This window comes from Leucopleurus acutus, assembly GCF_964270905.1.
Source record: "Leucopleurus acutus genome assembly, chromosome: 8".
NCBI classification, from domain to species: Eukaryota; Metazoa; Chordata; class Mammalia; order Artiodactyla; family Delphinidae; genus Leucopleurus; species Leucopleurus acutus.
Window position 1 is genome coordinate 27,250,956 of NC_139151.1, and position 14,820 is coordinate 27,265,775.

The 14,820-nt window shown below is 36.8% G+C and overlaps 1 protein-coding gene across 3 annotated transcripts in view; it reads left to right on the plus strand.

The window, feature by feature from the left end:
* Positions 1–3,682: 3,682 nt before the first annotated feature.
* The window catches only part of MSANTD4 (Myb/SANT DNA binding domain containing 4 with coiled-coils), a 39,820-nt gene continuing 28,682 nt past the window's right edge, over positions 3,683–14,820 (plus strand). For 2 of the 3 annotated variants that reach the window (XM_082843784.1, XM_082843786.1), the window contains exon 1: positions 13,808–14,613. In XM_082843784.1, coding sequence (XP_082699910.1) covers positions 14,152–14,613 — 462 coding nt within the window. In that variant the 5' untranslated portion in view covers positions 13,808–14,151. Of the gene's footprint in view, positions 3,708–13,807; positions 14,614–14,820 lie in introns of those variants that run through there. The other variant, XM_082843785.1, reaches the window with a different exon arrangement.

Consider the following 14,820-nt stretch of genomic DNA (forward strand, 5'->3'; position numbering starts at 1 on the left):
CTGAGCCACAAGGGAAGCCCCAGAATGATATTTTAAAAAATATATTTTTTAATGATTCTTCTAATAACCATTGACCTATAGTATTTCATAGGCTATTCTAGTAGAAACCAAACCTCCCACCATAAATAAAAATGGCAACCTAACCACAGCTGATGCTGGTTGGAATGCCAGAAACCATTTGACTTCTCAAGATTTGACCAAACTGATCTTTGAAACTAAAATTTTCCATCCCTACCTCTTGCTATAATGATTACCATTTAAAAATAGCTTGTGTTCTAACACTTCCTATTTTTCCCAGTTATAACAAAATCAAAATCTAAAGGAAATTAATTGAAACAATTCTACAGGAAACATATGGGCTTTCCATTCAATGTAAATTTTTTAGAAACATGAAATTTGCTGGTGAAAAGTTTTCAGTGTTATTTTACAAACCATTATAACTTACCTGATGGATGATGAAAATTGCAAGCAATATTATCACAGAGGAAAAAACAGAGTGAGTTTTCTTTTGTCAGTTTTCAGGTCAATTCATCAAATCTAATTTTGTCAGACTAAGTGCCAGGTAATGTGCTATGTGCTGAAGATAAAAAGGTAAAAGGTAATAGCAATACTGAATGATATCTAAATAGAACATGTATAGGTGTAAAACTCATACGAAAAAGGAAAAGATCTGTTCTAACATTGTCAAGGAAGAGTTGGTTTTAACGGGGAATAAGAGTGTGTCGTAAGGACAAGGAGGAAGCAGTACCTGTGCAAAGGAAGAAGAAACAGCATGTGCAAAGGCAAAAATGGAGACTGAAAACAGCATTGATACAGTTAAGTGCAACTGTTGGTATATAATAAAGGTTATAACGTGTTCACTGGGTTATTTTTTTCTTAACTAAACTGTGTCTGGAAGAAAGAAAAAGTGATTTTTTTCTTTCCCTTTGGTTAAATAATAAGCAATGAAATAGAAAGATTTTTGTTAACAATTATATTCTTATTGTGGCCAGGCACAGTCTAGAACAGCACTGTCTAATAGAAATATAATGCCAACCACATATATGTTTAAATTTCCTATTAGTCTCATTTTAAAAAGTAAAAAATTCACAGGTAAAATTAATTTTAATAATATATTTTCCTTGATCCAATTATGCAAAATATTATAATTTCAACTTATCAATATAATCAATATGAAAATGATCAATGAGGCATTTTACATTTTTATATTAAATCTTTGAAATCCTGTATATACTTTACACTTACAGCACATCTCAATTAACATGTTAATTTTATCAGAAATATTCAATCCGTACTTAGATTTCAAAAAATTTATAGTTGAAAAAGTAGATTCACAAAGCTCAAGTTTCCCAAACATATATAGACATTATGTAGTAACTGAATTGAGTATCAGTTTTTAAATTTAAAATTAAACACAACTAAAATTCAGTTATTCAGTTGTCGTAGCCACATTTCAAGGGCTCATCAGGCTTGTTCAAGTGGCTACTGCAGTTGAACAACCCAGTTCTAGAATAAATGTTAGGTCAAATCTCTAGTCTGAAATTACTATTACAAAAATCAAATCAGTAAGCAGACTATCAGGTTGGTAATGAGGTACTAATATTAGGCATTTTGGATTACCTTTCACCTCTCCCTTGTTGGTCCATGTCTACCCAGACAAAATACAGATGAGAAAAAATAGTGAGGGTATCTGGAAAAGATCTTGCAATCAACAAGGAGAATGAGGTTAATTGGAGGAAGCTTAAGAGTTCATGATATAAAAGCAGAACGTTCCTAATACTTACTGACTTACTAGGCCTTAACCCTGTTACTGAAGTAAATAAATAGATTCAAGTAGTAGACAGATTCTGAAAGGGTCAGAGAGAAAGAGTCTGGTCATAATAAGGATGGATAGTTCTCTTGCCTTCTCACTACACTCACCCAAAAAACATCCACTATAAACGAAACCCCAAAACATAAAATACAAGTTCTTATATTTTTCCAAAAGCAAAAATTTTTTTTTGTTCTACTTAGGCAAAGTTATAGACATGCTTCTTTCACAAAGTCATAGGTAAAAATATGAAAGACTAAACTAATTGTTACATTTCAAAGAGGATTATTTCATAAGTACTTCTATTTTATGGAAGAGAGTTCCTCCAGGAATATTGAGCAAGTATTCACGATTCACCCAGAATATTCCATTATTTATTTACCAAATCTTTTTTGAGCGACTATTATATTTTAGGCACTGCGCTAGGCAAAGAAATTTCAGCAGTGAACAAGAAACACCTGCCTGCACAGAATGTGTGGTAAGAGCTGTCAGAGGAAAGGTACTATGATAGGAGCATGCTGGAGTAGGTTGCCAGATTTAGCAAATGAAAATACAGGATGTCAGATATTAAATGGGACATAGTTATACTAAAAATTATTTGTTATTTATCTGAACTTCAAACTTAGTTGAGTATCCTGTCTTTTATCTGGCAAACCTACATTAGAGGGACAATTTGGAAGTGGAGGTAGTGTGAATGGAGAGAAAGGAAGGCTTCCTTCAGAAAGCAACTTTAAAAACAAATTCTGGGCATAGCAGGGAATAGGCAGGGAGAAATCATTCCAGGTGGAAACAATGCAATGCAAACTAAGTCCCAAGGCCACTGTCAAATCTAGGAACTGACAGAAGGGAAGTAATTGGAATAAGGAAGAAGGAAAACGAAAGAGGAGGAATGTTGATGAAAGATATGCCTGAGAGAAAAACAGAAGAAACTCTTGTAAAGAGTTTATACTTTATCATAAGATGAGTGCGGTTCCACTAAAGAACTTTAAGCAGCCTGTCTTGGCTACAGTGTGAACAATGGACTACAGTCGTACTGGCAGGATAACTGACAGACCAGTAAGAATGCTACTGATGTAATTCAGGATTTCAATAGAGGCCTGAACAAAGGCAATGGAAAGACGGACCCATTAGTAACACCGTAACCTGAGATGGCAGCGAAAGAGGCAACTGCAAAGGGGATAGAGAAGAGGACTGAGAGTTAGGAAAACCAGGAGAAGCATTATGTAAATCAAATGAAGAAAGGTCAACAAATCAAATATTTTTTGAGGAGGTAAGATAAGGACAGAGATGTGATGCCTAGATTTAGCCGTAAGACAATCACCAGTGAGCTTTGCCAGGGGCAGTCTCAGAGGAATGATTTTGAGGCCAAACTAGGTCACAGTTGTCTGAGCAGAAGGTGATGCTGGACTAGGAACCAGCTGGGGCAACGCAAGGATCCCACTTCCTCTTTGCCCTTTTAACAGGTAAGGGTCAGGATAGGAGTAGAGTTTGGGGACGGAGCAACCTGTGTCCCAATCTTGCTGAACAGGCTGCGGGCTGATTGCTAGGGGCCAATCCTTTCCTAGAGCTCTTGATTGACAGAGCCGTGCGCCAAAGACTGAGCTTGAACGGGAGGCCATGACTCACAAGGGGGCGGAATTCCAGGGCACTAACCCGGAACGGTTTGGGACTCGAGTTCCTTTGTGAGGAACACCTAGGGCGGGCCCTCTGCCAGAATGGCAGTATCCTCCGGGCCAATGGACGAACCTCGTTAAACGAGCGGCAGCCGCGCCAGCCAATGGCTTAGCGGCAGGAGGCGGCCGAAGTCAGTGGGCGGGGAATTAATGAAGCGTCTTTTTGCCACCCCACCCCCACACACCCCAGAGGCGAGCGTGGGGAGGTTCCGCCAGCGTCGTAGGTGAGCTGTTGCGTTGTGGAGGAGGTTGCTAGGGAAGTGGAGGCTCCGCGGCCGGTGGTTGCTAGAGTGGCAGCGTCAGGTAGCTGCCCCCCTGCTGCCGGCTCTGGACCTGGCCCTGCGGCGTAGCCGACTACGACGTTCAGGAGAAATACCAGTCGCAGCTGCCGCCTGACCTGGGAGGGTAGGGAGGGCCCCAGCCGCTGAAACAAGGCTGTGAAGGTTTTTCGGCCGCCCAGTCGCGACTCTAATTTAATATGCGGAGCGGGGACTCTTCCAGTTTGCCCCACATCCTACCAGGTGCAGCCATTGCTCTGTGGCAGAGTCATGGGCGCGCCCCCTACTACTGACTGACCTCCCAGGAATTCAGCCTTCCTGGATTCTCCCAAGGGTAGCTGCTCCAAAGGAAGAGGTGGGGAGTGAGAGGTATTTTATTAATATGATAACCGGCGACACTTAAGTAAACTTTAATCATTTACCTATCACAGCTTATAGAGAAGAGCGTCCTATTCGGCAGGAAGGTTAATTTCCTCTAAGAATATGGTGGCGACTGTGGGGTGCGGGGTTGGTGGGAGGTGGGGAGCACACTTCCAAGAGGATTGGGGTGGGGGTTGGGGGAGATTTGTAGATTTTGTGATGTTTTTCTTCTTGAACAGCCTAATGAGTTTACCAAAAAAAAATTTTGGACCCAGGATTTACTGCCTGATTTAACTCAGACCTCTTACTTCTGTCTTATCATGCAATATGTAAGAACTTCATTCTTAAGTATTAGTCCTTGAAAAAAATTGCCCAGGTATAATATGCCATTGGTGGTACACCATCTTCACAAGGATTACCTAAGTGAACTACTTATACCTATTTCCAACCAGGAAAGAATTATTGTGAAATGGGATTTCAGGAAAATGGCTGTTCTCTGTGATTGGGCATGGAAGAACTAAGAATTTTTAGAGGTTGCAACTACTAAATTCCCTTTTGTAAAGATAGGGAAGAAAACCAATATGAAAGGGATAGTGTTTGACATCTAAAATGGCATCTTTTCATATTTTGTGAGGTGTTTAGCCCCAGCACCAAGAATATGTGCCTGGCACATAGTAGGAGTTTGATAAATATTTGAGTAAATTATTGGGTAATGGATGATGAAAATCTAAGCTGTTACATGAGTACCAAAATGTAAAGGAGAAGAGAGAAAAAAGAAATTCCTGGAAACATAGCTTAGTTTCTTTTCATGCAAGCATAGCTACCAAATTTCAACTCGTTTGCTTTGATTTGGGTACTGTCTTAACACTAATCAGATGTCAAAGATTTTCACACACTTAAGCCATGACTGACTGGAAATCTAAGATACATATTGTTGTCAATTTCAGTGAGGTAAAAAATGTGTGTTAAAGTGCATTTTGTTGAGTTCCCTGATAGTCTAGTGGTTAGGGTTCCGCGCTTTTACTGCTGTGACCCAGGATTCCCTGGTCAGGGAACTCCGCAAGCCGTGCCTCCCGGCCAAACATTTAAAAAAAATTAAAAAATAAAGTGCACTTTGTCAATGAAATAGTTCATCAGTTTAGCATAGAACAGTCAGGGACAAAGGGATACCACTTTTGTAGGATAGAGATATGGAGTTACAAATTGTTGGGGGGTGGAAACAGGATATGCACATAAAAGCAACTGCTGCCAAAATTTTAAGAGTGTATTGACTCAAGCATAGTTTTAAAAGGATTGTTATTTTTATCATTACAAAATTGATCTCAGACTCTAAGAGCAGCAAAATTTGATTATGGGTTTCTGCCTAAATTAGGATTCTCTTGACAACTGCAGTCATTGTTTATTATTATGCACTTGTATTTTGCATGTTATAGTTTGTATATTATTACAGTAACATTGCCTCCATATAAAAGGTATGTTGCTTGAATTTCAAAAATATGTGAATTTTCACTGATATATTTGCCTCTTATAGTAAGTTTTTTAGCAAAGAATAAGTTCTTACAAGCCAACATTAAAGATTTGCTGACATTTGGCCCCAGCCTAGCTATCAAACTTTGATTCCTGATACTTCTGCCATTTATTACTGCCCCTCATTATTATATTTGTTTTTTAAGACCCAAATCAAGTGCTAATTCCTTTTCACAACCTCCCTTGATCCCACCAAAGATTTCTCCTTCTGAACACCCAAGGTATTTTGTTAATAACTTCTCTTGTTGCACTTTTCTTACATTCACATTATTCATTGAGTAAAGAAATATTCACTTACTATGTCTAGACTATACTAGGAAATGGATAATAGCTGGTATTTGTTAAGGGCTTATTATATCCTACATATTATAAGCTTCTTGACTGGATTATCTCATTTAATCCTCAAAACATCGTGAGTATTATTCTATTTTTCCCATTTATAAATTAGGAAATAAGTTTAAAAGGTTAAGTAATTTGCTTAAGATCACAGAGCTTCTAAGTGGTGGAATTAATATATAAGCCTAGGTAGTCCGTATTCAAACTTGACATTTACAGTCTCCATTAAAATTTTTTCATGTAAATTTTATGCATATATGTTTTACTAAATTATAAATTATTTGATAGAAATAATATATTCATCTTTGATCCCTTATTGCACCTAATGTAAAGTAAGTGATTATAATATAGCCTGATAGTGGAAGCATGTAGCAGGGACATTAGATTTAGATTAATGGAACAATGAAGGTGCTGAGGATGAATAGTCACTGCCCAGATAAAAGAGCAAAGACAATGGGAATTGGGAGCATGTGCCAAAGGAATACATGTATGATAGTCCTAAGGTAGGGGTCATGAAAGCTAGAACTGGGCTGTCCAATACAGTAGCCAATAGGCATATATTGCTATTGAGCACTTGAAGTATGGCTAGTCCAAAATACTCACTGGATTTTGAAGACTTAGTAGAAAAAAAGAATGTAAAATGTCTCGATTGTTTTTATATTGTTTAAATATTGAAGTAATAATATTTTGGTATATTAGTTTAAATAAAATATATCGTAATTAATTTTTACCTGTTTTTCTTTACTTTTTTTAATGTGGCTACTAGAGGATTTAAAATTATATATGTGACTGTCATATTTGTATGGGACAGCACTGGTCTAGAATTTAGAGGAATTTCAGAATGACATACTGTGTGTGCCCATACTGACGTGTATTGGAGAGGGTGGGTTGGGAAAGTATGTTTGGGGTTAGTATTGGAGGTGATAAAATTGGCAAAGGTAGATACGAAGATATATAGGTAGGACTCAGGGTTTGTAATAGGGAGAGAGAGAGAAAGACTAGGGAGAGTAAATTTACCTCCGAAATGTGTACAAAGCCTTTGAAAGGTTTTAAGCACTCAATACATATTTGTTGAATGAAGCATTGTGTCTTAATCACTCAGTCTTAATGGATGTTTCCAATGTATACTCCTAGTTCAATGCTAATTCTAATAAAGGTATGGGTAGCTGTCTAAAGACTTAAAAGAAAGTTTGGTTCTCTAAAGAGAGCAGTCCATTTCTACTTAAGTCTAAATTGACTTAGCTTGTATTCCTTTGATGTATTCCCAACACATAGGAGTGTGAATTGGTTCTTACAATTAGACATATTCCTCTTCCACCTAACATGACTTTCTCCTGGGCATATTTTTCCAAAAAGAGTCCAGCTTTGTCTGTTGTTGCAAGTCTTGTGGCAGATGAAGCCTTAATGATCTCTGAAGGGAAATTTCTTAGGAGCTACAACATTTGCACTCCATCTTGCCTCTCAGTACACATTTGAGCAAGTAGACTTTTAACACTGATTCTCTAGCGGGGTGCTTCTCAATCCTGGCTGCAAATGAGAATCACCTGGAGAAGATTTTTTTAACTTTATTGAAGAATAATTGGTAAATATAATTGTATATGTTTAAAATATACAGCATGATGATCGATATACATAATACATTATGGAATGATTACCAAGATAGAGATAATTAACACATCCATCATCTCACATAGTTAACTCTGTGTGTGTGTATGTGTTGAGAATGCTTAATATCTGCTAGAGCACTTTTTAAACTCCCAATGCCTAGCAGTATTTTAAGATTGTTTTAATTGCTCAGAGATAGGGACTGGTTATAAGTATTTTTTAAAAGCTCCCTAGGTGATTTTGATGTGCTGTAGATCTGTACTAATATATGCTATTGAGTTCTTAGAATGTGTTTAGTACAAAATGAGATGTGCTCTAATTGTAAAATATACACTGGATTCAAAGACTTAGTAGCAAAACAAGAATGGAAACTCTCTCATTAATCATTTTTACATCGACCATATATTGGAAAGAGAATATATTGAACTTACGGGGTTAAATATGTTAAAATTAATTCTACAATTTTTTTGGTTTTGTTTCATTTTTGCTTTTCTGAGGCCACTAGAAGATTTTAAATTACATGTGTGGATCCCTATTTCTGTTGGTGTAGTCCAAGGACCAGCAACATCGGCATCATTTGGGAATCTGTCAGAAATGTAGAATCACTGGTCCCACTCCAGACCTACTGAATCAGAATCTCATTTTAATGAGCGCTCCAGATGATTCAAATACGTAAGGTTTGAGAGACAACATCTTTAGAATTTTTTCAATTTCATAATTTTTCTTCATTTTTTGTTGATTATTTTTCATTGTAGAGGGTGGTAAGTTTTTACATTCATGATTTCCTCTTTGTCTCTTCATTTGTCCTTTAGAATCATTCATATACATCTCATTTTTCTGTTTTCAATTTTCCTTTCATTTTCTTATAATTTAACATCTTCAACAGTCACTGCTTTTTTTTTTTTTTTTTTTTTTTTTTTTTTTTTTTGTGGTACGCAGGCCTCTCACTGTTGTGGCCTCTCGCGTTGCGGAGCACGGGCTCTGGATGCTCAGGCTCAGTGGCCATGGCTCATGGGCCCAGCCGCTCTGCGGCATGTGGGATCTTCCTGGACCGGGGCATGAACCTGTGTCCCCTGCATCGGCAGGCGGACTCTCAACCACTGCACCACCAGGGAAGCCCAGTCACTGCTTTTTAAATTAATGAATGGAATTAATATGCATTCATGTAATATGTGTAATATATAATGTTTCATAAATACATCTGTACTTTTATATTCATATGATTTTCTGGAAAACATCTCAAGAAATTATTAATATCAATTACACTGGTGGTGGAGAGAGATTTTCACTTAATTTTGTTGCTTTATTTAGGTTCTCTAACCATACCTATGTATTTTACTGTTTGTTTTTTTTTTAAGTCAACAGAGATTTGTGGGTATTGGGTTTATGGAACTTTAAAAAGTGTATTTTTCTGTAATAAAAATCCCTCATAAATATATTTTTAATATAATGTTAATCACCTCAAAGTAAAATGAAACAGATGTGCTCTAGGCAAACAAACAGCTCTGTGATTGAGACAAACGACTGTATACATGATCCCTAGAACTGGTGGTTGGTGATGGACAGAGTGAGTGAACCTGTTGTAGAGCATAGCATGTTCTGTCTATAAATGTTCCTAAGTTGAAAACTGAGCTTCTGTGAGTATGTACACACACATAGACATATGTACACATTCCTTTTCTGGTTTTGTTGGCTTGCATTAACATAGTAAAATGTTGTGCTAAGCCATATTCATACTTTAATTGGGCATCATATTCCATTATGTAGCTGTAGTATAGCTCATTCATCTAATCCCTTATTGATGAATATTTATATTTTTACCATGCTTCTACCTTTTAAATATGACAGTGCTTTTTAAATGGTTCAAGAAGCTATTTAAATGGTCTGAAACATTCTGTATCTTTTGGAAACAAAAAGTCTTCCTTAATGCATTGTAAGTAATTTGATATGGAATTTGATGTAACTTTAGCAATCTGTTCTATTTTTAAGGACATCTAACCTGCTGATTTCATTTTTTAAATATGTCTTTGATAACCTACTCATCATTGGTTCATACTGCCTAAGTAGTAACATAGCCTATTTATTTAAAATTTCCTTTCAGAATTTTGTGTAACTTGTTAACTGTTATATTCTTTGGCATAGTTATAGGGTAGGTAGTTTATCTAAAGTCTTCACTTAATCTCATAAACTGCTTCTTGCCTATATTGACTTGAGCTGCCTTTTCCTTTTAAACATAACGCTTTGCCCATAGCAGTTTCAGTTTTGCTAGCTGACCTTACTTGAGTTATTTTCCATTTCATTTTCTGCTCTCTTTCCCATCCCTCAATCACTGCCTTATTTTAAGTTGTATTTTTACCTCCTTCTGTTTGTTAGGCACAGTGTTATGTGTTCAGGATACTGCCTTTGGAGCAGGTGGGCTACCATCTTCCAGCTCCTCATAGGGGTGGAGCAAATGGTAGAGGAAGGAGAAAGTCAAGTTTGACTGCAGTAATTCCTTGAAATATGCCACAACCACAACATAGGTACTAAAGAGAAGTATATTTGGGCTGGTTTAATAATGTGTAAATCAGTTAGGTTCAGTTCCTTTTTTGTGTTGCTTATAAATATAGTATTTCATGAGTATTCTTCAGTTGCCTCTAGAGAAAAGCAGAATACTTGCCCAGCCCAATTGATAACTTGAATTACATAAGGAATGTTAGGTCAGTGCTAATTAAATGTGATCCTCTAAAATTACAAGTCTTCTAGAATGTTCACTAAACTGTTGTGGGATCAGATGTTAAAACATTGCATTTTCTTAATTTTTATTAGGTAATATTTGAAATATGCAAAAATCATGTAGCTTTAAGTGTGCTAGTAAACTAACTCCCTGACCACTCAAAAGAAAAATGTTCTAGTTTGTAACATTTATCCAGTTCTATGTTGTAAATACTGCCATCTTGGCCAGTTTCTATTTCCAAATATGACATTACTGAATGTGGAGTTGGGAAGAGATGTGCACAATGACCTTCGCCAGCTCACATCAGCAGGCTCCAATATACCACTAATGTTATAAAGCATAATGATAAAGACCCACAGACCTACCACTTGACCTACGAACTAGAACAATACCAATATTATTGTGGCCTTTCTGTTTCCTATGTCAAAATTATTTAAAGATTTGCCTTTTGTGCAATAATAGTAAACCTAATTTGTTAACTGTGTTCCAGGAACTATTCCATATTTTACTAAAACCTTTAATCCTTACAGTATCTCTATGAAGTAATAATATTATTTTACAAGTGGAATTGCACATAGGGAATTTAAATTAGGCCACACAGCTAGGAAGTGGCAGAGTCAGGATTCTAACCCAGGCAGTCTGACTGCAGAACGTGTGCTCATAACCATTACACTACACTACCTCTTTTGATGATATATTTTTTTAATAGATCTTTATTGGAGTATAATTGCTTCACAATACTGTGTTAGTTTCTGTTGTACAACAAAGTGAATCAGCCATATGTGTACATATGTCCCCATATCCCCTCCCTCTTGAGCCTCCCTCCCATCCTCCCTATCCCACCCACCCCTCTAGGTCATTGCAAAGCACTGAGCTGATCTCCCTGTGCTATGCTGCTGCTTCCCACTAGCTAACTATTTTACATTCGGTAGTGTATATATGTCGATGCTACTCTCACTTCACCCCAGCTTCCCCCTCCTGCCCCATGTCCTCAAGTCCATTCTCTATGTCTGTGTCTTTATTCCCGCCCTGCCACTAGGTTCATCAGTACTATTTTTTTTTTTTTAGATTCCACAGATATGTGTTAGCATACGGTATTTGTTTTTCTCTTTCTGACTTACTTCACTCTGTATGACGGACTCTGGGTCCATCCACCTCACTACAAATAACTCAATTTTGTTTCTTTTTATGAATGAGTAATATTCTATTGTATATATGTGCCACATCTTCTTTATCCATTTATCTGTTGATGGACACTTACGTTGCTTCCATGTCCTGGTTATTGTAAATAGTGCTGCAGTGAACATTGTGGTACATGTCTCTTTTTGAATTATGGTTTTTGTATGAATATGTTTGCTTATATTCTAGTGACAAGAGGCTTATATTTGACTATAAAGGCAGGATTTGCCTAGGGCAAGATCAAAAGTGCTGCCACTGATTATACATTCTTATTTAGTGGATTTCAATTTTATTATTAAATGTCTCAAGAAACTTTGGAAGTCTGCTTTAGGCATAGTTTGCTGCAATCTTTTTTTGTTTTTGCATGCTTTGCCCTTTTTGTGGATGTATGAAATTGACAATGATTTCTTGAGAGTTTATTTTCTACTCTTTTGAACTTTTAGTTCTCTCTAGTCTCCATTTCAGCAGCAAGTGGCAGTTCAGGAGATGGTTATTCTACATCAGAGGTTAGAAACAAAATGACATAGTGGTGGGTATGTTTTTGGTGATGTTATTAGATACACAGTTGAAAAAGATTACTGGAAACTTGAAAAGGAAAAAATGCATAGAAGTTTAGTGAAATCTTAATAAAAATTACCTTTTTATTAGAGTTTAGAAATAAGGGATTTCCATCCACTTTTAAGTCCTAGAGAGAAGAGGCTCAAACAGTGATAGAAAAGATTAGTGCATTTTCTGATTAAATTTAGTTAGCCTTACTCAGTTGCTGTATTTTTGCTTCAGTAGAAAATACTATTTATATTTTTAATTACAAGGGAAAAATTTTTCACTCTAATAAAAATTTTAAACTGGCAGATATTAAAGTTTTTAAGAGAAGAAACCATGGTAGAGTGAAACATAACTGGTTGAAACTTCGGAGAGTTTTTCTGCCTATATACAGAATTTTATCCAAACCTTCCACATAGATAAGGATCTGTTCTTTTTGAAAATTTTCTACTAAAAGGCATCTCAAAACTTAGCAACACATTTCTAAGATTTAGCTATCACAAGCTGCTAATAAAGTGGAAGGAGATGTGGCCTAAGGGAGCCTGAATTTATATCCAAGTTCGGTCATTTAACTAGCCATGTAATGTGCAAATTATTCAATTTGCCTGAATCTTGTTGTATAAATACAAATGCAAATGATGGTATCTCGCATTCAGTGCTGTGGTGGGGATTAAATGACAGGACATGGAACTTAATGGATATTTGGTATTTTTTTCTTTGTATTGGCAGGAAATGTGGACCTTAACAGCCTCATTCCAGCCCTCTCATTTTGTAAACAAGGGAAAAAAATCGGCTCTGTAGCAGTGATCAGTATGTAAATTAGAAGTCATAAACCATGGTTTGTTTATATATCCCTTACTCTTTCTGAGCCCTTGTCCCCATTACATACTTTTAAAAATCTCTTTTCCAAGAAAAAGACCCATTCAACATCTTTTCCAGTTTGCTAGTGTGCCTTCCCATAATGCAAAGGCTAGATAGCAGAAAAACTACATTTCTTAGCTATTGTATTGAGGATTTGGATGTGCTTTAGATTCCACCAAACAGATGCACTATTTATAAGACTCGAAATCAGAGTCTGTAAGAGAATCAGGTGTGTGAAGCATTTGTTTCACTGGTGTGAGTCAGCCCCATGGTTTTCAAACTTTAGCATGTATTAGAATCATCTGGAAGACTTATTGAAACACACATTGCTGGATCTTGCCCCCAGAGTTCCTTATTCAAATGGTCTGGGGTGGGGCCTGAAAAGTTTACCTTTCTAACAAGTTTCAGGTACACCCTCTTTCAGAGTCTAAATTTTTTTGCTTTTTGACATCCCAAACTAATGGTCATTTTGGCAGGTTGACTCATTTATTCATTCAAAAAGTATGCCTGCCATATGCCAGGATCTCTGCTAGACTCTGGGGACGTGATGGTGAGTAGAAATGTTGCTGTCCTCATGAAACTTCTGTTGAAATAGGAGAGACATTCTTAGTTGTATGTTAGCACAAGTGTAACATTTAGATGAAGACAAGGAGTAATTTGACTTGTCAGCAAAGGCATCACTGAGGAGCAGATGTCTAATCTGCAAGTTGAAGGATGAGGAGGAATTAAGTAGGCTAGGCAGGGAACAATCCATTTCCTAGGCAGAGGGAACAACGTGTGCAGAAGCCCTAAACTGGGAAAGGGACTGACAAGAATGGGTGACTGAAAGAGGCCTTTGTAGTTAGAGTAGAAAGGATGAATTTGGGAGAGTAGAGTAGAAGTAGGGAGCAAGTCAAGAGTGAATACTGTCAATTAGTTCGGAACCATTACAGCAGCCTAGGTGAGAGAAAACGGTATCTTGGACTGTGGTAATGCTGGCAGAGACACAAATATAGTCAGTTTTGAGCCATATTTAGAGGTCTTTTGTTTTTTTAATTATATAGCTTATTGGGTTGAAGTACATTGCAGAAGTTGCAGGTTGATTGATTTTTACTTTTTTCTCTTTAGGAATCATCCATCCTGCCTGTGCTATTGGATGAATGGAAAACTCTGATTTAAACAAAGTACTAACAAGGAATTGTCCTTGATTTCTGTACTTCGTAGCATTCCTCAGAATTCTTTTTACATCTTTTCTTACTGTAAAAACTGCATTTAAGTTAGAAAATGAAGCAATTGAAAAGGAAAAGGAAAAGCAATTTCAGTGTACAAGAAACTCAGACCCTTTTGAAAGAAATTACAAAAAGGAAAGAAGTCATTTTTTCCAAGCAGCTCAATACAACAATTAATGTGATGAAGCGAATGGCTTGGGAGGAGATTGCACAGTGTGTGAATGCTGTAGGAGAAGGAGAACAGAGAACAGGGACAGAAGTGAAAAGGAGGTACCTTGACTGGCGAGCACTTATGAAGAGAAAGAGGATGAAGGCGAACATTAAGCTAGTTGGTTCGGGGTTTCCCCTTCCCACATCCGATTTAGATGATTCTCTCACTGAAGAGATAGATGAAAAGATTGGATTCCGAAATGATACAAATTTTGATTGGCAAAATGTGGCAGATTTCAGGGATGCAGGTGGATCCTTAACTGAGGTCAAAGTGGAAGAGGAAGAAAGAGATCCACAGAGTCCTGAAGTAAGTATTAGCCTGTGTGAACCCTCTTTTTATTTCTCCATTTCTGATATGAAAGTTTATTATAGACCAGGAACAGTTAAGAAATTCCCAGATTTTCAAGCTAACTTAAAAATAGTACATAACAAAGTCATTCCATTCTTTTCCATCTTAATATCATCAATCTCTTTCTTTTCACCTAAATATACTTCTCTTAATTATATATATTAA